This window comes from Somniosus microcephalus, chromosome 22 (assembly GCF_052327205.1).
Source record: "Somniosus microcephalus isolate GS21.2 chromosome 22, FLI_Smic_1.0, whole genome shotgun sequence".
In the NCBI taxonomy this organism is placed as follows: domain Eukaryota; kingdom Metazoa; phylum Chordata; class Chondrichthyes; order Squaliformes; family Somniosidae; genus Somniosus; species Somniosus microcephalus.
In genome coordinates, this window is record NC_141008.1 from 5,285,391 (window position 1) to 5,309,059 (window position 23,669).

A 23,669-nucleotide genomic window follows, 5' to 3' on the forward strand; every position below is an offset into this window, starting at 1 on the left:
AAGGTTCGTTTTCTTAACCAATGACTGGAAATTTATTGATTGTGTTCAAGAGCACAAAGTGCATCTGGTAATAAAAGCCAAACCCGACGTATCAAAGCTACGTTTAGGGAGTGGAACAGAAGCATATCAAGTGAGGTTCAGGAAACAATGTGCGTATTATAACACAGTGCAAAAAACCTGCAGATACATTACTGTAAGATACAAGGATGTAAAATAAGCCATCCACTGGGATGCATGCAGAAAGGTTACAGTTTATAAAACTAAGGTCTGCTCTCTTGTTAAGCATCTCTATGAAACTATTTGTCATCGATGTGAATTAACTTGACAAATCATTTACAATTAAAGATTTTCTCCTCATTAAACTGGTGGTTGAGATGTGGAGGGGACTGCACGTGGCCTTGGAGGGGGTGGGAAGGAGGGCGGAAAGAGAGACTTGCCAGTCTCTGGACCTGTGCGTTGGGGTTTGGTATTGAGGTAAGAGGAAACAGTGGCTTCGAGACCAATTGTAGCATTGTTACTGCTGTCCTAGCTCAGACCTGGTAACTCAGCATAGGCTAGGGATCGAAACCATTTTCCGATGCATGTTGTAAAGAGCTGTGACCTGTTAGAGATTTCAATAATCCACTAATGAGGTTTGTAAATGAACTGTCAATCTATATTGGTTTATGTTTGAGAAAAATCAACTCCTGATTTCTATACCAAATCTCATGATTTTTGAGTTTGTCTCTTGATTTATGAGACGGCGGGGTTGGCATTACTGAAAATGTAACAGCTGTACAAAAAGCATTGCTGGGAGAGGGAAAAGTGTCTTGCCTTGTGATACTCAGTCTCACACTCAGACATTTTTTTAAATCACTTTTTATACGATCCCACCCCAGCCCCTTGAGACCCCATTGGCCCTGTTGAATGACTAATCGATTGCATGTGATTCACGGAGAGTTTACATTCGGGCTTATGCAAATGAGGTTGTGCGGAAACTTGAGCGTAACCTCACCTCGACGTGTCCGGCGCATTGGGGGCGGGTTTTTCTGATTGCGCCCTGAGCGGAACCTTTAGCAAAAGTTATGAGAGATCGAAGCTTTGATCAATATTTACCGAATTTAAAGGTCGAGCTGACCATTTCCATGATCCAGCTAGGGCGATGTGGGGGGTGCAGGGGAGAGGGTGGGATGAGGATAGGATCTGATTTGGCTTTGGTGCTGCCCGCAATTAAATGGCCTATGAGCACATAATCTAGGCTGACATTTCAATGCTGCGCTGTCCACGGTGCTGCGCTGTCCACGGTGCTGTGCCGTCTTTCGGTCGAGACGTTAAACCGAGTCTCCGTCTGCCCTCTCAGATGGATATGAGAGATCCCATGGCACTATTCAAAGAAGGGAGGGGGGTGCAAGTGGGGGGGTGGGCGGGGGGTGCGAGTGAGGGGGGTGGGCGGGGGGTGCGAGTGAGGGGGGTGGGCGGGGGGTGCGAGTGAGAGGGGTGGGCTGGGGGTGCGAGTGCGGGGGGTGGGCTGGGGGTGCGAGGGCTGGGGGTGCGAGTGCAGGGGGTGGGCTGGGGGTGCGAGTGCGGGGGGTTGGGCTGGGGGTGCGAGTGCGGGGGGTTGGGCTGGGGGTGCGAGTGCGGGGGGTGGGCTGGGGGTGCGAGTGCGGGGGGTGGGCTGGGGGTGCGAGTGCGGGGGGTAGGCTGGGGGTGCGAGTGGGGGGGGTGGGCTGGGGGTGCGAGTGGGGGGGGTGGGCGGGGGGGTGCGAGTGAGGGGGGTGGGCGGGGGGGTGGGCTGGAGGTGCGAGTGGGGGGGGTGGGCGGGGGGTGCGAGTGAGGGGTGGGCAGGGGGTGTGAGGGGGGTGCGAGTGCAGGGGTGGGCGGGGGGTGCGAGTGAGGGGGGTGGGCGGGGGGTGCGAGTGAGAGGGGTGGGCTGGGGGTGCGAGTGCGGGGGGTGGGCTGGGGGTGCGAGGGCTGGGGGTGCGAGTGCGGGGGGTGGGCTAGGGGTGCGAGGGCTGGGGGTGCGAGTGCGGGGGGTTGGGCTGGGGGTGCGAGTGCGGGGGGTTGGGCTGGGGGTGCGAGTGCGGGGGGTGGGCTGGGGGTGCGAGTGCGGGGGGTGGGCTGGGGGTGCGAGTGGGGGGGGTGGGCTGGGGGTGCGAGTGGGGGGGGTGGGTGGGGGGGTGCGAGTGAGGGGGGTGGGCGGGGGGGTGGGCTGGAGGTGCGAGTGGGGGGGTGGGTGGGGGGTGCGAGTGAGGGGTGGGCAGGGGGTGTGAGGGGGGTGCGAGTGCAGGGGTGGGCGGGGGGTGCGAGTGAGGGGGTGGGCGGGGGGGTGCGAGTGAGGGGGTGGGCGGGGGGGTGCGAGTGAGGGGGTGGGCGGGGGGGTGCGAGTGAGGGGGTGGGCTGGGGGTGCAAGTGGGGGGGGTGGGCGGGGGTTGCGAGTGGGGTGTGAGGGGGGTGGGGTGGGGGTGGGGGTGCGAGTGCGGGGGGTGCGAGTGAGGGGGGTGGGGTGGGGGTGCGAGTGCGGGGGGTGCGAGTGAGGGGGTGGGCGGGGGGGTGCGAGTGAGAGGGGTGGGCGGGGGGTGCGAGTGAGAGGGGTGGGTGGGCGGGGGGTGCGAGTGAGGGGTGGGCGGGGGGTGCGAGTGAGAGGGGTGGGTGGGCGGGGGGTGCGAGTGGGGGAGTGCGAGTGGGGGGGGCGGGATGGGCGTGGGGTGCGAGCGGGGGGGGCGGGGTGGGGGTGGGCGGGGGGTGTGAGCGGGGGTCGGGGTGGGGGTGGGCGGGGGGTGCGAGTGAGAGGGGTGGGTGGGCGGGGGGTGCGAGTGAGAGGGGTGGGTGGGCGGGGGGTGCGAGTGAGGGGTGGGTGGGCGGGGGGTGCGAGTGGGGAGGTGCGAGTGGGGGGGGCGGGGTGGGCATGGGCGTGGGGTGCGAGCGGGGGGCGCGGGGTGGGCGTGGGGTGCGAGCGGGGGGGGCGGGGTAGGCGTGGGGTGCGAGCGGGGGGGGCGGGGTGGGCGGGGGGTGTGAGCGGGGGGGCGGGGTGGGGGTGGGCGGGGGGTGTGAGTGGGGGGGCGGGGTGGGGGTGGGCGGGGGGTGCGAGTGCGGGGGGCGAGGGTGCTGGTGTGTGTGTTGTGACCTTCTAATTGATGAGTGGTGGAAGCTCAGCAGAAAAATCTTAGCCTTGTGTACTTTGAGTGCGTGCCAAAACTGCAATATGTACAGTGCCAAAAGAACTGCTGACCCGAGGAAGAAGCCCGTCTTGTGACGGGAGTGGAACGTTGGAGAGCTTTTTTTTAGAAGCGCGTCAGGCCTAGGGAAAGTATTTGGTACGGCCAGTACTGAAACTGGACGTTGCTACTGTTGTTGGATAGGGGCTCTGACTTATTTCACCTTGGGCTCTTCCCATTCATGATATGATTTATATAATGTTTAAAATAAAACAACTTGAGTTGCAGTCAGTGCTTTTCTGGTTAACTGAAAACAATTCCATATATGTAACTTCTTTGTGTGGTTCCATGGAATGGTATGTGCCTTGTTGGTGCTGGGAGGAGAAGGTTGATTGTAGTGAGGTGACTTTTGCACATGCTTCCTTTAACTGGCACACTTGAGTTGATTAGCAGGGGGCAGAGAGTAGCTGCTCATGCCCTGGTATGGATGTGGGCATGTCGCGAGGGAGCACGTGTGAAAATGTTAATTCAGTAGAAATTACCAGCAACTCTTTTGACCATTCAGGGCATTACGAATACACGAGTTTAAAGATTTAAGCAAATTCTTTAAAGCTTTCTTGGTGGGGGGAGGGGTGGTGGCAGTGCCCAAAAGGACAACATTCACAAGGAGATTTGAAGATTTTATTTTTCTTTTACCACTTCCTTATTTTTGTGCATTCATTCTTCCTCTTGCACGAAGTACAACCACACAAATTAAACTGTTCTCTTTCTGGAGGGGGAGTGTGAACAACCAGTTATCATGGTGCATATAGTTACCAACGATATAGGTAAAAATCGGGATGAGGTCCTAAAAACTGAATATAGGGAGATAGGAGGTCAATTAAAAGAAATAGGACCTCAAAGGTAGTAATCTCAGGATTGCTACCAGTGCCACGTGCTAGTCAGAGTAGAAATAGAAGGATATTTCAGATGAATACATGGCTAGAGGAATGGTGCAAGGGGGAGGGATTCAAATTCCTGGGACATTGGAACCGGCTCTGGGGGAGGGGGGAGGTGGGACCAGTACAAACTGGACGGTTTGCACCTGGGCTGGGCTGGACTGGGACTGATGTCCTAGGGGAGTGTTTGCTAGTGCTGTTGGGGAGGGTTTAAACTAAAATTGCAAGGGGTTGGGAACCTGTGCAGGGAGACAGAGGAAAGGGAAGCAAGGATAGAAACAAAAGACAGGAAGGAGAAAAGCAAAAGTGGAAGGCAGGGAAATCAAGGGTGTAAATCAAACAGGGCTACAGTAAATAATAATTCTAAAAGGACTAACTGTGTTTAAAAAAAAAAAAGCCTGAAGGCTTTGTGTCTTTAATGCGAGGAGCATTCGTAATAAGGTGGATGAATTAGCTGCGCTAGTAGATGTAAACGGATATGATGTCATTGGAATTACGGAGACATGGCTCCAGGGTGACCAAGGCTGGGAATTCAACATCCAGGGGTATTCAATATTCAGGAAGGACAGGCAAAAAAGAAAAGGAGGTGGGGTAGCATTGCTGGTTAAAGAGGAGATTAACACAATAGTAAGGAAGGATATTAGCTCTGATGATGTGGAATCTGTATGGGTAGAGCTGAGAAATACCAAGGGGCAGAAAACATTAGTGGGAGTCGTATACAGACCCCCAAACAGTAATGCTGAGGTTGGGGATGGCATTAAACGGGAAATTAGAGATGCGTGCAATAAGGGCACAACAGTTATCATGGGTGACTTTAATCTAAATATAGATTGGGCTAATCAAATTAGTAACAATACTGTGGAGGAGGAACTCCTAGATGGTTTCCTGGACCAATATGTCGAGGAACCAACTAGCGATCAGGCCATCTTAGACTGGGTATTATGTAATGAGAAAGGATTAATTTGCAATGTTGTGCGAGGCCCCTTGGGGAGGAGCGATCATAATATGGTAAAATTCTTCATTAAGATGGAGAGTGACGTAGTTGACTCAGAGACTAGGGTCCTGAATTTAAATAAAGAAACTACGATGGTATGAGGTGTGAGTTGGCTAGGATGGATTGGGGAATGTTACTTAAAGGGTTGACGATGGCAAACATTTAAAGATCACATGGATGAACTACAGAATTTGTTCATCCCTGTTTGGCATAAAAATAAAACAAAAAAGGTGACTCAACTGTGGCTAACAAGGGAAATTAGGGATAGTATAAGATCCAAGGAGAGGACATAGAAATTGGGCAGAAAAAGCAGCAAAACTGAGGATTGGGAGCAGTTTAGGATTCAGCAAAGGAGGACCAAGGGATTAATTAAGAGGGGGAAAATAGAATATGAGAGTAAGCTTTCAGGGAACATAAAAACAGACTAAAAACTTCGATAGATATGTGAAGAGAAAAAGATTGGTGAAGTCAAGCGTAGGTCCCGTGCAGTCAGAATCAGGGGAATTTATAATGGGGAACAAAGAAATGGCTGACCAATTAAATACATACTTTGATTCTGTCTTCGCAAAGGAGGACACAAATAACCTTCCAGAGATGTCGGGGAACATAGGGTCTAATGAGAGGGAGGAATTGAATGAAATCAGTATTTGTAAGGAAATGGTGTTAGGGAAATTGAAGGCTGATAAATCCCCAGGGCCTGATAATCTACATCCTAGGGTACTTAAGGAAGTGGCCCTAGAAATAGTAGATGCATTGCTGGTCATCTTCCAAAATTCTATAGACTCTGGAATAGTTCCCATGGATTGGAGGGTAGCTAATGTAACCCCTCTATTTAAAAACGGTGGTAGAAAGAAAACGGGGAATTCTAGACCGGTAAGCCTGACATCGGTAGTGGGAAAAATGCTAGAGTCCATTATAAAAGATGTAATAGCAGAGCACTTGGAAAACAGTGACAGGATTGGACAAAGTCAACATGGATTTAGAGAAGGTAAATCATGCTTGAGTAATCTACTGGAATTTTTTCAGGATGTTACTGGTAGAATAGATAAGGGAGAACCAGTGGATGTGGTGTATTTGGACTTTCAGAAGGCTTTCGATAAGGTCCCGCATAAGAGATTGGCGTGCAAAGTTAAAGCACATGGGATTGGGGGTAAGGTACTGACTTGGATAGAGAACTGGTTGGCAGACAGGAAGCAAAGAGTTGGAATAAACGGGTCTTTTTCCGGGTGGCAGGCAGTGACTAGTGGGGTACCGCAGGGATCGGTGCTAGGACCCCAGCTATTCACAATATATATTAATGATCTAGATGAGGGAACTAGATGTAATATCTCCAAGTTTGCAGATGACACAAAGCTGGGTGGGCGCGTGTGTGCTGTGAGGAGGATGCCGAGAAACGCCAGTATGATTTGGACAGGTTGGTTGATTGGGCAGATGCAAGGTAGATGCAGTACAATGTGGATAAATGCGAGGTTATCCACTTTGGTGGGAAAAACAGGAAGATAGATTATTATCTGAATGGCAATAGATTGGGAAAAGGGGAAGTGCAACGAGACCTGGGTGACCTTGTGCACCAGTCGCTGAAGGTAAGCATGCAGGTGCAGCGGGCGGTTAAGAAGGCAAATGGTATGTTGGTCTTCATAGCGAGAGGATTCGAGTACAGGAGCAAGGATGTCTTGCTGCAGTTGTACAGGGCCTTGGTGAGACCACACCTTGAGTGTTGTGTGCAGTTTTGGTCGCCTTATCTGAGGAAGGATGTTCTTGCCATGGAGGGAGTGCAGCGAAGATTCACCAGACTGATACCTGGGATGGCAGGAATGACGTATGAAGAGAGATTGGGTCGATTAGGCTTATATTTGCTCGAGTTTAGAAGAATGAGAGGGGATCTCATTGAAACTTATAAAATTCTAACAGGACTAGACAGACTAGATGCAGAAAGGATGTTCCCGATGGGGAGTCCAGTACCAGGGGTCGCAGTCTAAGGATAAGGGGTAAGCCATTTAGGACTGAGATGAGGAGGAATTTCTTCACCCAGAGAGTGGTGAACCTGTGGAATTCTCTACCACAGAAGGCAGTTGAGGCCAACTTATTAAATATATTCAAGAAGGAGTTGGATATATTTCTTAAGGCTAAAGGGATCAAGGGATATGGGGAGAAAGCAGGGACAGGGTACTGAATTTGGATGATAAACATAGAAACATAGAAGATAGGAGCAGGAGTAGGCCATTCGGCCCTTCGAGCCTGCTCCGCCATTCAATGAGATCATGGCTGATCATCCAAACCCTAGCACCCGGCCCCTACACCGACAGCCATCCCACCCAAGCCCTATCCCCGTAACCCCACGTATTTAATCCCCCCTAACATTAAGGGTCAATTTTTATCATGGCCAATCAACCTAACCTGCACATCTTTGGACAGTGGGAGGAAACCGGAGCACCCGGAGGAAACCCACGCAAACACGGGGAGAATGTGCAAACTCCACACAGATAGTCACCCGAGGCCGGATTTGAACCCGGGTCCCTGGCGCTGTGAGGCAACAGTGCTAACCACTATGCCACCGTGCTGCCATGATCTCATTAGATGGCGGAACAGGCTCAAGGGGCCGAATGGCCTACTCCTCCTATCTTCTATGTTTCTTTGTTCGGGTGCAGCTCAATTATCATTAAGTGCATTCTTTTAAAATCTTGGAGTATTTTTGTAGTATTAAAGTAAACTGGTTTAACAGTTTGCAAATTGCTGAAAGATTGAATCTTTTGATTGTAATGAGGTTACAGTTGCCCTTCATTCATTAAAGTAAGTTTAAAAAAAATTCTTTCATGGGATGTGGGCGTCACTGGCAAGGCCAACATTTATTGCCCAGCCCTAATTGCCCTCGAGAAGGTGGTGGTGAGCCGCTACCTTGAACTGCAGTCCGTGTGGTGAAGGTACTCCCACAGTGCTGTTAGGGAGGGAGTTTCAGGATTTTGACCCAGCGACGATGAAGGATGGTGTGTGACTTGGAGGTGGTGGTGTTCTCATTTGCCTGCTGCCCTTGTCCTTCTAGGTGGAAGAGGTCGTGGGTTTGGGAGGTGCTTCTGAAGAAGCCTCAGCGAGTTGCTGCAGTGCCTCTTGTTGCACCAGTAATTAAGGGAGCGAATGTTTAAGATGGTGGATGGGGTGCCAAGCAAGCGGGTTGCTTTTATCCTGGATGGTGTCGAGCTTCTTTAGTGTTGTTGGAGCGGCACTCATCCAGGCAAGTGGAGAGTATTCCATCACACTCCTGACTTGTGCCTTGTAGATGGTGGCAAGGCTTTGGGGAGTCAGGAGGTGAGACACTTTCTGCAGAATACCCAGCCTCTGACCTGCTCTTGTTGCCACAGTATTTATGTGGCTGGTCCAGTTAAGTTTCTGGTCAATGGTGACCCCCCCCAAGAATGTTGATGGTAGGGGATTTGGCGATGGTAATGCCATTGAATGTCAAGGAGCGGTGGTTAAACACTTGCTTTTTGGAGCTGGTCATTGCCTGGCACTTATGTGGCACGAATGTTACTTGCCACTTATCAGCCCAAGCCTGAATGTTGTCCAGGTCTTGCTTGATGCGGGCATGGACTGCTTCATTATCTGAGGAATTGTGAATGGAACTGAACACACCAGTCATCAGCAAACATCCCCACCTCTGACCCTATGATGGAGGAAAGGTCATTGAAGAAGCAGCTGAAGATGTTTGGGCCTAGGATACTGCTCTGAGGAATTCCTGCAGCGATGTCCTGGGGCTGAGGTGTTTGGCCTCCGATAACTTCAACCATCTTCCTTTGTGGCAGGTATGACTCCAGCCTGTGGAGAGTTTTCCTCGATCCCCATTGACTTCAGTTTTTCTAGGGCTCCTTGATGCCACACTCGGTTAAATGCTGCCTTAATGTCAAGGGCAGTCACTCACCTCACCTCTGGAATTCAGCTCTCTTGTCCATGTTTGTAAGGCCGCAATGAGGTCTGTAGTCGAGTGATCCTGGCGGAACCCAAACTGGGCAGCGGCTAGCAGGATATTGGTGAGTAAGTGCAAGTAATGTACTACATGTAGTTTAGGTTGTAGTCTTGGACCCTGTTATCCAGCAGCAGTTTTCAGGCAGGGATTGAAAAAGGATGAAGATGAAGTGATCCCTGATACTATACCCATAGGTTCTTTGTGTAAAATGCTTCGTTCCCTCATCTTGTGTTGACTAGCACCAAACTATCACCTTATAATTGTAGCTACCAAATAGATATCCAAAGGTTCAAAATCCCCTCTCCTTCATTGTAGAGAAACACAGAAAGCCAGCATGCAGGTACAGCAAGCAATAAGGAAGGCAAATGGCATGTTGGCCTTTATTGCAAGGGGGTTGGAGTATAAGAGTGAGGAAGTCTTGCTCCAATTGTACAGAGCCTTGGTGAGACCACACCTGGAGTACTGGGCACAGCTTTGGTCTCCTTATCTGAGGAAGGATATACTTGCCTTGGAGGCGGTGCAACGAAGGTTCACTAGATTGATTCCTGGGATGAGAGGGCTGTCCTATGAGGAGAGATTGTGTAGAATGGGCCGATACTCTCTGGAGTTTAGAAGAATGAGAGGTGATCTCATTGAAACATACAAGATTCTGAAGGGGATTGACAGGGTCGATGCTGAGAGGTTGTTTCCCCTGGCTGGAGTGTCTAGAACCAGGGGTCACAGTCTCAGGATAAGGGGTTGGCCATTTAAGACTGAGCTAAGGAGGAATTTCTTCACTCAGAGGGTTATGAATCTTTGGAATTCTCTGCCCCAGAGGGCTGTGAATGCTGAGTCTTTGAGTATATTCAAGGCTGAGATCGATAGATTTTTGGACTCTAGGGGAATCGAGGGATATGGGGATCGGGCGGGAAAGTGGAGTTGAGGTCGATGATCAGCCATGATCTTATTGAATGGTGGAGCAGGCTCGAGGGGCCGCAAGGCCGACTCCTGCTCCTATTTCTTATTACATATAACCAGCGGTGCTCTTTCATGACATTGACGGTAGGCAGTGATCTATACACTGGGTGTACATGAATATACTTGTACCCCATTGATGTTGTGGAGCGCCTGTCAGTTATGGTTTGAATTCACCCCCTTTATCTTGCAGAGCACAGGTCATGGGTAATAACTGCCCCTGCACAATTGTTCACCTATGCTCTCGATCTGTCCATACATTGCTGAACTGTATAAACTTGGTCATAGTGGCATCTTTTATGTGCAGTATTTGGTAACTTAGTGGTTATACTAGAATAGCAACCCAGAAGTCAAGAGTTGGGATTTGTGAAATTAAATTCACTGAATCTGGCAATGTGTGGACCAGTAAATGTCTGTGAAAACCTGAAGAAACCCAACTGCTTCACTTATTTCCTTTCAGGGAACGGAAGCTGTTACCTGCCTCGGTCTGGCCTACATATGTCTCTAGTCCCTCACTATGTGCTTCACTCTAATCCCCTAAGCGATGGCAGTAGGTACTGGTTTGCCAGTGGTGCCCAAGTGCCAAGTATATTTTTTTATGAAAGGTTTGTGTTCCAGTCAGTGCTCTGAAATCTGCCAAGCAGTGTAATCCGAGCGGTGGATTTCAGAGCATAGACAGCTGTGTGTGTCGACAGACCTTCAGTCACCTCCGCCCCGCTTTCTGGAACTCCTTCCCATATCCCTGAGCCTTTCCTCTTCTCTTTCCACCTTTTTAAAAAACATTTTCAAACCCGTCTTTTCAGTTGGTGTCACCCGTCCTGATCTCTAGTGGCACAAAAAGTTAGCATGCAGGTCCAGCAAGTAATAAGGAAGGCAAATGGAATGTTGGCCTTTATTGCAAGGGGGATGGAGTATAAAGTAGGGAAGTCCTGTTACAACTGTACAGGGCGTCGGTGAGACCACACCTGGAGCACTGCGTACAGTTTTGGTCTCTTTATTTAAGGAGGGATATACTTGCATTGGAGGCAGTTCAGAGAAGGTTCACGAGGTTGATTCCTGAGATGAAGGGGTTGTCTTATGAGGAAAGGTTGAGCAGGCTGGACCTATCCTCATTGGAATTTAGAAGAATGAGAGGGGATCTTATTACTGAAATATATGATACTGAGGGGGCTTGACAGGGTAGATGCAGAGAGGATGTTTCCCCTCGTGGGGAAATCTAGAACGCGGGGGCACAGTTTTAGAATAAAGGGTCGCCCTTTTAGAACTGAGATGAGGAGGAATTTCTTCTGAGGGTCGTAAATCTGTGGAATTCTCTGCCCCAGAGAGCCGTGGAGGCTGGGTCATTAAATACATTTAAGGCGGAGATAGACAGATTTTTGCAAGATAAGGGAGTGAAGGGTTATGAGGAGCAGGCGGGGAAGTGGCTTTGAGCCCAAGATCAGCCATGGTCTTATTGAATGGTGGAGCAGGCTCGAGGGGCCAAGTGGCCTATTCCTGCTCCTATTTCTTATGTTCTGTTCCTGAGTGCCTTGGTGACCAGAAATAAACTCAGTACTCGAGATGTAACCAGAGCACTGTACAGTTCCAGCATGACCTTCTTTGATATTTTATTGACTTTGGCAATATGACTCATTAATAGACCAGAATTTACTGTCAGAATAACACGGGACTAATGGCGCTCGCCGTTATTTATGCGTAAACTGTACAGCAACCTCAGGCGAGGGCAGATGTGCGGTTAAACGAGAAAACTCAGGTTGCTGTTGGCGATTTGCTGCTCCGCCATTAGCCTTGTGAAATACATTGAATGGTGTGAAGTTCATGTACTTGAATGCTGGATACAAACTGAACTCCCCACAGAATGTGAGGGCTTGTCCATTTCAGTCCAAGTAACCTTTTTAACGGCGTGATAAGTCTTAATTACTGCCAACAACATCTCTGGCCCTGAGAGAGTGTGGAGTCTCATTCCTTCAGGTTTTAATTGTTGTTGGGGATTTTTTAAATTAAATTTTTTTTCTTTTTTACTCTCTTAATTCAATCTTTCTTTCCCTCTGTTTATTTCACCTTCTGTACCTGATTTGACATTGAATTCACCATCCTAACTTGTACTTCCTGGTTCAGACTCTGCGCTGTACAATCCTCAGTCCTTCCCTCGGATTGGTTAAGGCGATACACAGTTGCTCGCCCTGTAGAGGGCGCCATGCTGTTTCCATTCTCTAACTTACAGTGCAAAGTCTCATGGAAATTAAATAGGCAAGTGCAAGTCTAACTAACAGCAGCTTGCCGGCTACGGTACATTCTGGCCCATTATGTTTGCTTTGATTACTGCACCAAAATGGCTGAACGTGGAGACTACTGCCCATCCCAGGTCGGTCTCCGCTTCTTCCTTGGGCAGTTCAATGCCATTCATTGAGTACGCGTCACCTGTTTATTCCTTCAAATACGGCATTGAACTTCACCTGTCATGGTTCTGACCACTTGCAAATTTTGCTTTGGTCCTTTTTTCCTGGGCTGCTTCAACTGCCTCCTCTCCCCAACTTTAGTATCATCAGTGAATTTAACCAACTTGCATTATGCTTATGAATCCAAGTTGTTGCTGTGGCCGCTACCGCTTCCACATAATTATCGCTGCACTCAATGCATGTCTCCAGTCTGACAGCACTTCCCTAACGAGTACAATTTCCTTTTTCAACCAATTTCTTATCACCGCGTTTTCCCTAGAATACCCAATACCTTAAGCTTGTGCAGCAATGTTTTGTATGGAACTTAATGGAATGCTCCCTAGAGGCCTGAGTACATTACCTCATGGGACTCTCCAGTGTCTCAGAATTGAAAGATAGTATAAAACGAAAAGAAAGGGTTTGTATGAATGCAAAGAACAGTAGAGATCCCGTGGACTGGGAGAGATATAAAGAACAGTAAAGGGATACAAATACAGGTAGACTATCCTTTATCCGAACTTCCGAAAACCGAAACCTTCTAAAAACTGAAAGTTTTTTCGTTCAGCGTAAGTCGTGCGCACGACATGACCAGAGTGGCGCACGACTTACGCTGAGCAGGGCAGAGGGTCACTGAGTTCCCTCCTGGGTAGGAGATTGCAGGCCGAGCCGGGCAGTGTGAAGGAGGTATACCGGGAGAGTGAACCCAACAATACAGCGGCCCGTCCGATAGCTGCAGCGGCCTGTCCGATATTCTTTTCTCCCCGACCCCCACCCTTTCGGATAAGGGATAGTGTATCCTTTATCCGCACTTCCGAAAACCAAAATCCTCTGAAAACCGAAAGTTTTTTCGTTCAGCATCAGTCGTGCGCACGACCCCGACCCCCGCCGACCCCCCCGCCGACCCCGACCCCCACCCCCGACAAATTTCCCAGTCTTATAAAATACCTTCTGAAATCCGAAATTTTCCGAAAACCGAAACACGGCTGGTCCCAAGGTTTTCGGATAAAGGATAGTCTACCTGTAGTGGTAATAGTGGCAAAAGGTAGTGGTAATAGTGGCAAAAGGGAATACGAGATAAAAACTTGAGGGGTATTGGTGATGACACTGAATGTTTTTACAAATATATTAATAGAAAGAGGGTGGCTAAGGGTAATGTGGGCCCCTTAAAGACAGGCGCAGGTGATACTGTAATTGGAAATCAGGAAATGGCAGACTTGCTAAATACTCGCCTTGTATCGGTCTTCACAGTAGAGGATGAGGATAAAGTAGCAGAGATACAAGGAAAACTAAAAATAAATCAAGGGGAAGGAACTAACTAGATTTGATATAAGTAAGAAAATGGTGATGGAGAAACTAATGAGATTAATGATCGATAAATCTCCCGGACCCGGTGCTTTCCACCCCGGGGTATTAAAAGAAGTAGGTGAGGAAATTGTAGACACGTTAGTCGTGATCTTCCAAAACACTCGATTCAGGAATTGTCCCCTTGGATTGGAAAATTGCCAATGTAACTCCACTATGTAAGAAGCGTAGGAGAGAAACTAGGAAATTCTAGGCCTATTAGTCTAACGTCAGTTGTGGGGAAGTTACTGGAATCTGTTATTAGGGACAGAGTGACTGAGCACTTGGATAAATATGAGCTGATCAGAGAGCGCCCGCATGGATTGTAAAGGGTAAGTCATATCTAACGAACCTGATTGAATTTTTGGAAGAGGTGACTAACGTGGTAGATAAGGGAGTGTCTATGGATGCTATTTCTATGGACTTCCAGAAGGCTTTCATCAAGGTTCCACAGAAGAGACTGTTAATGAAATTGAGAGCGCATGAAATTGGAGGCAACCTATTGATGTGGGTCGGAATTGGTTAGGAGGGAGGAGACAGAGAGTAGGAATAATGGGCATGTACTCCAATTGTCAGGATGTGACTAGTGGTGTCCCCCAGGGATCTGTACTGGGGCCTCAGCTTTTCACTATGTTTATAAATGAAGGAATAGGGAGCTGTATATCCAAGTTTGCTGACTATACCAGGTTAGATGGCACAGTAAATAGCGTAGATGGGAGCTTAAAGTTGCAGAGGGACATTGATGGATTAAGTGAGTGGGTAAAACTCTGGCAGATGGAGTTCAGTGTGGGGAAGGTCATGCACTTTGGACCCAAGAAAGATCGATCCGAGTCTTCTCTAAATGGCGAGAAGCTGGGAACAGTGGAGGAGCCGAGGTGTTCAGGGCTCCAAGTACAGAAATCACTAAAAGCTAGTGGAGAGGTACAAAAAATCGCTAAAAGGCCAATTATATGTTGGCTTTTATCTCGAGGGCTGGCATAGAAAGGAGTGGAAGTTCTGTTGGTTATATAAAGCTCTGGTTAGACCACATCTGGAGTACTGCGTTCAGTTCTGGAGCCCGAACCGCAGGAAGGATACCGTGGAGGGGGTACAGTGCAGATTCACCGGAATCTATGTCCAGTTGAGATGATTCACTCTCATTTGATGGTAAAAGTTAGTGTTTAGCCCAGCAGGATTCTTCTGAAACTGTGTTGTCCGCCAGCTCCCAGACTCTTTTTTTCTAGTTAACCCTCAAATTTGTTCCTAATTGACTGCATTACTTTGTCAGTTATTACTGCAAGATGTAATGTTTTGTAAGTTAATCGATTTGTTTTTGGAACTAGATGCCAAGTTGGCTTTTACAATGGTTCAACCCCTGTGTTTCTGAATTTGTTCTTCATAGATTTCATCCCTAATCTTAGCACCTCCCAGTAAATAATCAGGGAGTTATTGGTTCAACCAGTGTAGGACACCTTTGTTGGTGATGTTAGTCACTGAACATATTTGTCGAACCCCCTATGATGGGTAGCAATGTTTAATATGTCAGATATTTCTATTTCATCCTATGTTTCAACTCTGTTTGAATCCTTAAATGTTTTAATTCTTCTTTGTAACCCTCTTGCTTTTATAACAGTGTTAAATTTGGATTTTAAAACGTTGTTGATTCTAGTTTACCTTTAGCTCCTTTGCTTTTTAATATTTTGGTGGTTTTGTATGTTTCTTTTACCTATCATCTTGCTTCATATTGTCTTGTTAATCTATTTGGGGTCACATTTGTTTAGTCTGTGCTCATTTCCCTTGGTATATTTATCCTACATGCTCCGTTTATTCCATTGTCTTTGGCTGAGGATGTTCTTCTGTCCTACCTCCTTCTCTTTCCTCCCGCACCCTTCCAGTCGCTTGTTTAAGCTCTTCCCTTGTTCCCTTGAAGTTTGCTTTAAAAAAAATTATACCCCACTCCTGGTCCTCAATATTTTGGAAGAAAGAACTTGTATCACTTCCCTAACAAATACTGTTGTTTCCTCTTTTTCAATCATTTTGTTTCATCACTAAGTTTTAGAATACCCAATACTTTAAAACCTCAGGACGTCCCAAAGCACTTTACAGCCAATGATGCACTTTTGAAGTGTAGTCACTGTCCTAATGTGGGAAATGCAGCCGCTAATGTGCGCACAGCAAACTCCCACACACAGCAATGAGATCAATGATCAGAGAATCTGTTTTTGTGGATGTTGGTTGAGGAATAAATGTTGGCCAGGACACCGGGAAAACTCGCCTGCTCCTCCTGGAATAGTGCCGTGGGCTCTATTATCTGAGTGGGCAGACTGGGCCATGGTTTAATAGTGCCGTGGGCTCTATTATCTGAGGGGGCAGACTGGGCCACGGTTTAATAGTGCCGTGGGGTCTATTATCTGAGGGGGCAGACTGGGCCACGGTTTAATAGTGCCGTGGGGTCTATTATCTGAGGGGGCAGACTGGGCCACGGTTTAATAGTGCCGTGGGGTCTATATCACCCAGTCTGCCCCCTCAGATAATAGACCCCACGGCAGTATTAAACCGTGGCCCAGTCTGCCTGCTCAGATAATAGACCCCACGGCACTATTAAACCGTGGCTCAGTCTGCCTGCTCAGATAATAGACCCCACGGTGCTATTAAACCGTGACCCAGTCTGCCCCCTCAGATAATAGACACCACGGCGCTATTAAACCATGGCCCAGTCTGCCCCCTCAGATAATAGACACCACGGCACTATTAAACCGTGGCCAAGTCTGCCCCCTCAGATAATAGACCCCACGGCACTATTAAACCGTGGCTCAGTCTGCCTGCTCAGATAATAGACCCCACGGTGCTATTAAACCGTGACCCAGTCTGCCCCCTCAGATAATAGACACCACGGCGCTATTAAACCATGGCCCAGTCTGCCCCCTCAGATAATAGACACCACGGCACTATTAAACCGTGGCCAAGTCTGCCCCCTCAGATAATAGACCCCACGGCACTATTAAACCGTGGCCCAGTCTGCCCCCTCAGATATTTCATGGCCCCTCCTCGCTCTCCTAATTTCTTTTTTAAGTATCCCCCTGCACTTTTTATACTCCTCTAGGGCTTCCTCTGTCTTTAGTCCTTTGTATCTGCCAAAAGCCCCCCTTTTTTTCCTAATCCATTCTTGTATATCCCTTTACATCCAAGGTTCCCTGGGCTTGTTGGTCCCACCCTTGACCTTTACGGGAACATGTTGCCATTGCGCTCTCTCAATTTCCTTTCTGAAAGACTCCCATTGCTCCGATGTGGATTTTCCTTCAAGTAGCTGATCCCAGTCCACATTGGCCAGATCCTGCCTTATCCTATTAAAATCGGCCTTCCCCCAATTTAGAACCTTTATTTCCGGTCCATCCTTGTCCTTTTCCATGACTACCTTAAATCTCACCGAATTATGGTCACTGTCACCGAAGTGCTCACCTACTAACACTTCTACCACTTGCCCGGCCACATTCCCTAGAATTCGGTCCAGTACCGCCCCCTCTCTTGTAGGACTTACTACATGCTGGCTCAAAAAGCTCTCCTGGATGCACTTTAAGAATTCTGCACCCTCTAAGCCTTTCATACTCTGACTATCCCAGTTAATATTGGGGAAGTTGAAATCCCCCACTATAATTACCCTATTATTTGCACACTTCTCTGAGATTTGCCTACATATCTGTTCCTCTATCTCCCCCTGGCTGTTTGGGGGCCTATAGTACACTCCCAGCAAAGTGCTAGCCCCCTTTCTGTTTTTAAGTTCAACCCATATGGCCTCATTAGAGGAACCTGTTAATATATCATCCCTCCTTACAGCAGTAATTGTCTCCTTAATTAATATTGCGATTGCAATGGTTAAAAAATGTGAGAGCGCGCGCACCTGAACACATTGAAAGTCCTCAGTGCTTCACACTGTCAATTACTTTTGACATTTAGTAACGTTTGTAGGCAGACGTGTTGGCCTTCCTGTACCAGTCATGTGTCTGAGAAAGTGGGAGGAATAACCATTTTTAACATTTTCTGTATTGGCGCTCTTGACCAGGTTCTTCTCCTCTAGCTTGTTCATGTATTTGTCTTTGTTCACCGTGCTACCCATACTTTAGGAGCAATCGCCTTTACCGTTATTCTCTGGTATTGCTTTCATTGTTGCTCACTGGGTATAACAATCCTGTCATAAAACAGTTTGTCCTCCAGCTCACCGTCTACAAGGCTATAGGTGGCCCAATAGCTTCTATTCATGTGATTGGAGGTAGGTGGAGCTATTAAGAAATTGCTGATGAATGATCTGTGCAACTGGGCTGTATAGTTTAATCGTTAACAACTGCAGTGGAACTCTAAGCAAATCTCGGTCATATATGCACGAAGACACTTGCCTTATCCAGTGTAAAGGAAGCCTTTCATTTTCACTGATTGTTTCTGGTTGGACTAAACAGTCTTGCTTGTTAAAATTCGACTGCATAGAAATTCTATTCAAGCTTTGAAAAGTCCGCGGAACTGTGCCTGTATTTATGGGCTGAATCTGATGTCTTACAAGAAAAAGGTTAATGTTTCAGATATCAGCATTTCCAGTATTTTTAGCATTCTGTTTTTTAAAGATTTACTTTACTATAAAGGTTCTCTTCTCCTTCTTTACCGATTGGATTAGGTATAAAGCAGCAGCCGCTGAGATTGCATTGTGCTGTTCTTGTCAAACTCCTGATGCATCTGTTAATTTGTCCGCAGGTAGCAGTACTGCTTGTCTGGTAATTCTGGACAGACAGAAACGCTGTTTGTACACCGCTAACTTGGGAGACTCGGGCTTTCTCATAGTGCGTGATGGGAGGATCATACACAGATCAGATGAGCAACAGCACTACTTCAACACTCCCTTTCAACTGGCAATCGTACCCCCTGAGGCCCAAGGTTCAATCCTCAATGACAGGTAAGAGGAGCTAGTGCAGGTGTGTGTGTGATAGCGAGGTGAAGAATGAGTGAGTGAGGAAAGGGAATGTTTTACCTATGGTACCGTCTGGTCAAGTGTGCTCAGGTCAGGTATGACGCATGCAATATTTCCAGAGGATTTGATTTTGTTCTTAATGTTGAGCACCTTCCTAATACACCATTATGGCTCCTCCAATTGCTGATCGTAGCATTTTCCAAACTGGGGGGGACATTGGGTGCTAGGACCAGCACTGTGCTAATCACCAAATCCAAATTAATTTATTCCCTTTCAGATTCTTTCTTTACCTGAAACCCCTAAAGCACTCCACATCTGTGGCTGACTGGGTAATGCTCCCAGCCATTCAGTAGGAGTAGCTGAAGGATGGCACTCCACTATTTTGTTCTTGCTCAGTGGCAGGTAGCTGGCCTTCGATCTATACCTCACTACAGCATGATAGATGGGGACTGGAGCCGAGTGGGTGAGAGAGATTGTGGCCATTATCCCATGGCGCACTCTTTCTGCTACAGCATGTTGTACTGGAGCATGCTGTGGCACTGTCTACCATAAATCTACACCCCCCCCCCCCCAGCACTCTTCTCTTGACGGTGTTGAGCAACAGTCAGCCTCTAGTACCTCACCCAAGTGATCAATATTCACGCGTGAGCTTCGATAGTGAGCATGAGCAAGTGTTTAACCAGTGATTGGGGCATCACAGACAATCCCACTGCTGCCCTCACGCAGTGGGCATCGAATAGCAGTCTGGAGTAGGTCCTCGGGCACCTTTTTTCCCTTTGATACTCGACTAAACAGATGGGATGGAACCTGGGACTTTCCTTAGCTGGCTGATACAAGATGGCCTCTAACAGATCAATTCAAGAATCTAGGAGGAATTTCTTTAGAGAGTGGTGAGAATGTGGAATCTGCTACCACAGGGCGTGGTTGATGCAGATATACATGGATGCATTGAAGGGGAGGCTTGCTGCATACGTGAGGGAGAAGGTAATATGGGGGCAGGGTGGGAAGAGGCTCGTGTGACGTATAAACACTGGCACAGAAGAGCTGAGCCGAATGGCTGCTTTCTGTGTTGTAGATTCGATGTAATTCTACCCAAATCTTCTTTTAAATGTTTGCACACTATCTCCCTCCTTGTTTTAACACCTTCTGCATCAAGTGTTTGACGGTGTACCTTCTGAGCTTGAGCCCATGTCCCTTGGTTCTAGAGTTTGGGGCAATTTCAAACATATTGGGGTTCAATTTATCAATTGCACTAAGGATCGTCAATACTTGAATAATATCTCCACCCCCCCCGGTAAGATCCTGGGGAACCCTGGTTCCAAATGATTTGAGGTTGACCCGTATTGGGGACTGATTTAACTTTATTCAGCACAAGCAAGACTTAATACATTACAGTATTCGAGCAGCAGTTTACAGAGAATAATTGAGACTTATGTTACCACTTTGGGTAGAAGCCGCAACTGTGAGTAGGCTGCACCCGCGGGGTGTCTCCTATGTCTCTCTCTCTCTCTCTCTCTCCGTCTCCCGGGCGTCTCCTTGATTCGTCCTGAAATCACTTACTCCAAGCAGGCCCCTTGCTTCCACTTTAAAATCTAACCGGGTCTATCCAAGACACATTACACTAGTTTAAAAGCATGATCATTCAAGATTTGGCGTGCATTGACTAACAGTTACATAATACAAACTTAAACCTGCAACTAACAATGCTTATTTCATTTCGTCTGTTAGCTAGTGGGAATCTGAAATGGAGATTTCTCAGGATTCTTACACCCTCCCAGGCCTTCTCCTCACGCGATCCTCAGAACTGGGACGCTTGAAGCTCGGTATCAGTTTGGTTGTCTTGTGCACTGCTGCCAATGTGTGGATATCCTTGTATAGTAAGCAGAATTGTGCACTGCACTCCTTCAGAAGTGTTCTAATCTACAAACCCACTCGTACTTGGATTGCCAGGATGTCTTGTCTGTGTATACCAATGTCTGGAGTTTCTCAAAGATGCTTTTGCTAAGCCCGGTTTCTGGTTGGTATCAGCCATGGGAGCTGCAACTGCCTCCAATTGTTCTCTCCTCCGCTCTTGAGGGTTTTTTTCACATAGGGTTGGTTCCATTGGCGCTGACCACTCTCTGGTACCTCTCCCAAATGGCCGTCCTCTATGAATGAACCTCTACCACCGTGCTTTCTGACACTGAGTAACTCCACACAGTAATGATTGAAGCTGGGACATCCTCGTCTGGTCATGGTTCCGTTGCACACTAGGCAACACTATGCACCACCTGAGCCACCGGGGGAGCTCCTGAGCTAATTTCTAATGCACGTAGCATCATCGCCATCTCAGTTCCCACTTCAAGTAAATGTAATGGATGGGCCTTTTATTGAACTGAATCCCAATGCCAGTTAGTGTTCCATAACATGAATCGTCTCTCTGGAAAAGTTCCCTGAGGGCACCATGTCCTAATGAGCAGAGTCTGTGAAGGCACACAGGCCCGGTTCTGATGGTTATAAACAGCTTTTGATGCAGGTGTCAGCTCAGTCGATCATTGTTCCCAAAGTGGCTCTGACAGCTTGGACATGCGAGTTCTGTTGAATTCCATTTTTGATTCTGCAGCAGAAATGTCCTTTTAGCTCAGTAGCTGTTGTGACAGCTGCAGTTTTGTGCAGTTCTGCCTCATGTTGAAAAGAGCCTATTCTGTTCTGCTTTGATTGGTGAACTGGGATTAGCTCCCGGTTTAAAGACATGGCCATAGCATAACATTGCCTATCCATAGGGATGAGGGAAGTATTCGGGATCCATCGTTGCTATTCAAGACCCATCTTCTTGTAATGAGTAAATAGGGAGAAGCTGTTTCCGCTGGCAGGAGTGTCGGTAACCAGAGGACACCGATTGAAGATCATCGGCAAAAGAACCAGAGGGGGATGAGGAGAAATGTTTTTAGGCAGAGAGTTCTGATCTGAAAGGTGATGGAAGCAGGTTCAATAGTAACTTTCCAAGGGAATTGGATATATATTTGAAAATGAAAAATGTGCAGGGCTCTGGAGAAAGAGCAGGGGAGTGAGACTAATGGTCTAGCTCTTTCAAAGAGGCGTCACAGGCACGATGGGCTGAATGGTCTCCTGTACTGTACGATTCTATGATTGAGGTTTCTGATGGAGTTTCAGCTGTGATAGGGAGCTGGTTTGTTAAATGAATGTTTATAATGACTATAATGTGAACTGACAAAACCCAGTCTGTAATGGTATTGGGCGAGGTGAGCAAGAAGCTTGATCTCCCAGCCACCCAGCTGGGGATGTGTGGCACAGGGAGACCTGAAGAAAAGGAAGAGCAAAACGTTGGAAAATTTATCTTCTAAACCCTCTCCTCACTGCTTTAGGCAGAAGTAGTGCAGAATCTGAATGCGAATATTCAATGTGAATTATCCATGAACACAAGCGAGGGGCGAAGAGGGATTCTCGAACGGCCCAGATACCTCATGTTCCAGGAAAGCTGGAGCCGGGCTATGCCACTGTGATGTGTGGCAAAACCCATCACCGGCTTGTGGTTTTGCCCTGGATGAAGAATGTCCAAATTGCGTTATCCAAGGATCCAGCCTGAAGCAAGAACAAACTTTGTATATCTGGCACGAGGGAAGTGCTGTGTGACCTCTACAGTACTGCAATTTGCCATCTTCCTGACTCTATGGTATGCCTAACCCCAATAGAGATAACACAATTTGGAGGCAAAGTTCAGGTGCACAATAGCCCTGAAAATCAGGTGAATATAACCCTTTATGCAGAGGCATTACAGTCAGTGGCGAGATTTAGACATCCAGTCCCACCCCTGTCTTCAAATCTATGGTCTATTTTGTAAAGGTCCAGCGCCTCTCTCAAACACATGGTTCAGATGCAGCAACAGAATGCCAGAATAGAAGAGAGAATATCTGATCAAGGTGGTGACGAATGGTGGGAGGATGTTTGTGTGGGTCAGCATCCGTCGATCAGATCCCGATCCATGTTGATGATTATTGCTCAGATTGTAGTTTGAATTGCTGCTCTCGTTTCCTTTTGTATAATTAGGAAACTTCTTAGATGATTAAAGGGACAAGTTCATTATCTTCATGTAAGAAATACTCCGGGATGACTCGGCTGAGATCAAAACCTATTTCACAGGATTTCTAGGGTGGGGAATGTTGGAAAGTGAATGAGCTTCTCTCTAAGTTTTAGAATTAAACCGTGACAAAATGGCTACCGCAAGCATCATGGGTAAGTGAAGTTAGCTTGTGTTAGTACAGGCAGCCAGTCACTCAGTGTCACTGGCTAACTGATTGAAAGCCAGCTCGAAGGAGAAACCAGCCAGAACCGAGCGATAAGGTTAAGAAAGTAGAAGCAGAGGGGTAGTAGAAACTACTGGAGAGCTTGAGGAAGTTCAGATACAACTGAGGCCTTTGCAGTAGCTGTGGTTCTACCGCTATGTTTCCTTGTGAAACCAAGTCTGTTTGCCACATTTGGCTGAAGAAGATCTAAACGAGAGTGATTGTATAATGGAGAAGGAGCGGATTAGTTATCTGGCACTAAGAAAACAGGACCTTTCTGACCCAGGCCAGGAGCCCTGAATCGTGAGTATGTAATGCCTCACGGCTTACATTAGAAAGGTGGCATAGCATTAAGATCTACCAATCTAATGTTTAGTTAAGTTCAGGTGAACTTTGGAACTACAAGTTATAGACCGATACGATAGCAAAATACTGCGGATGCTGGAAATCCGAAATAACAACAGAAAACGCTGGAAAAACTCAGCAGGCCAGGCAACATCCGTGGAGAGAGAAATAGTCAATGTTTCGGGTCGAAACCCTTCTACAGACTGAGCTAGGTGAGTTTCCTGAATCAATGCTATCTGGTGCGTTCACACCTTGCCAATAAAGGGTTGAAAGAAATAATGTCATTGTCTTCAGGTATTTTTCTGTTGATTATCAGAGTAGAAGTGGCCCTGAGCAGGTTTTGTCTGGCAC

At 47.6% G+C, this 23,669-nt stretch overlaps 1 protein-coding gene across 2 annotated transcripts in view; it reads left to right on the forward strand.

The window, feature by feature from the left end:
• Positions 1-23,669, forward strand: part of LOC147102006 (protein phosphatase PTC7 homolog) — a 143,590-nt gene that overhangs the window by 49,868 nt on the left and 70,053 nt on the right. For both annotated transcript variants that reach the window (XM_085964137.1, XM_085964136.1), the window contains exon 3: positions 18,477-18,675. In XM_085964137.1, the coding sequence (XP_085820263.1) occupies positions 18,477-18,675 (199 nt within the window). The remainder of the gene's footprint in view (positions 1-18,476; positions 18,676-23,669) is intronic.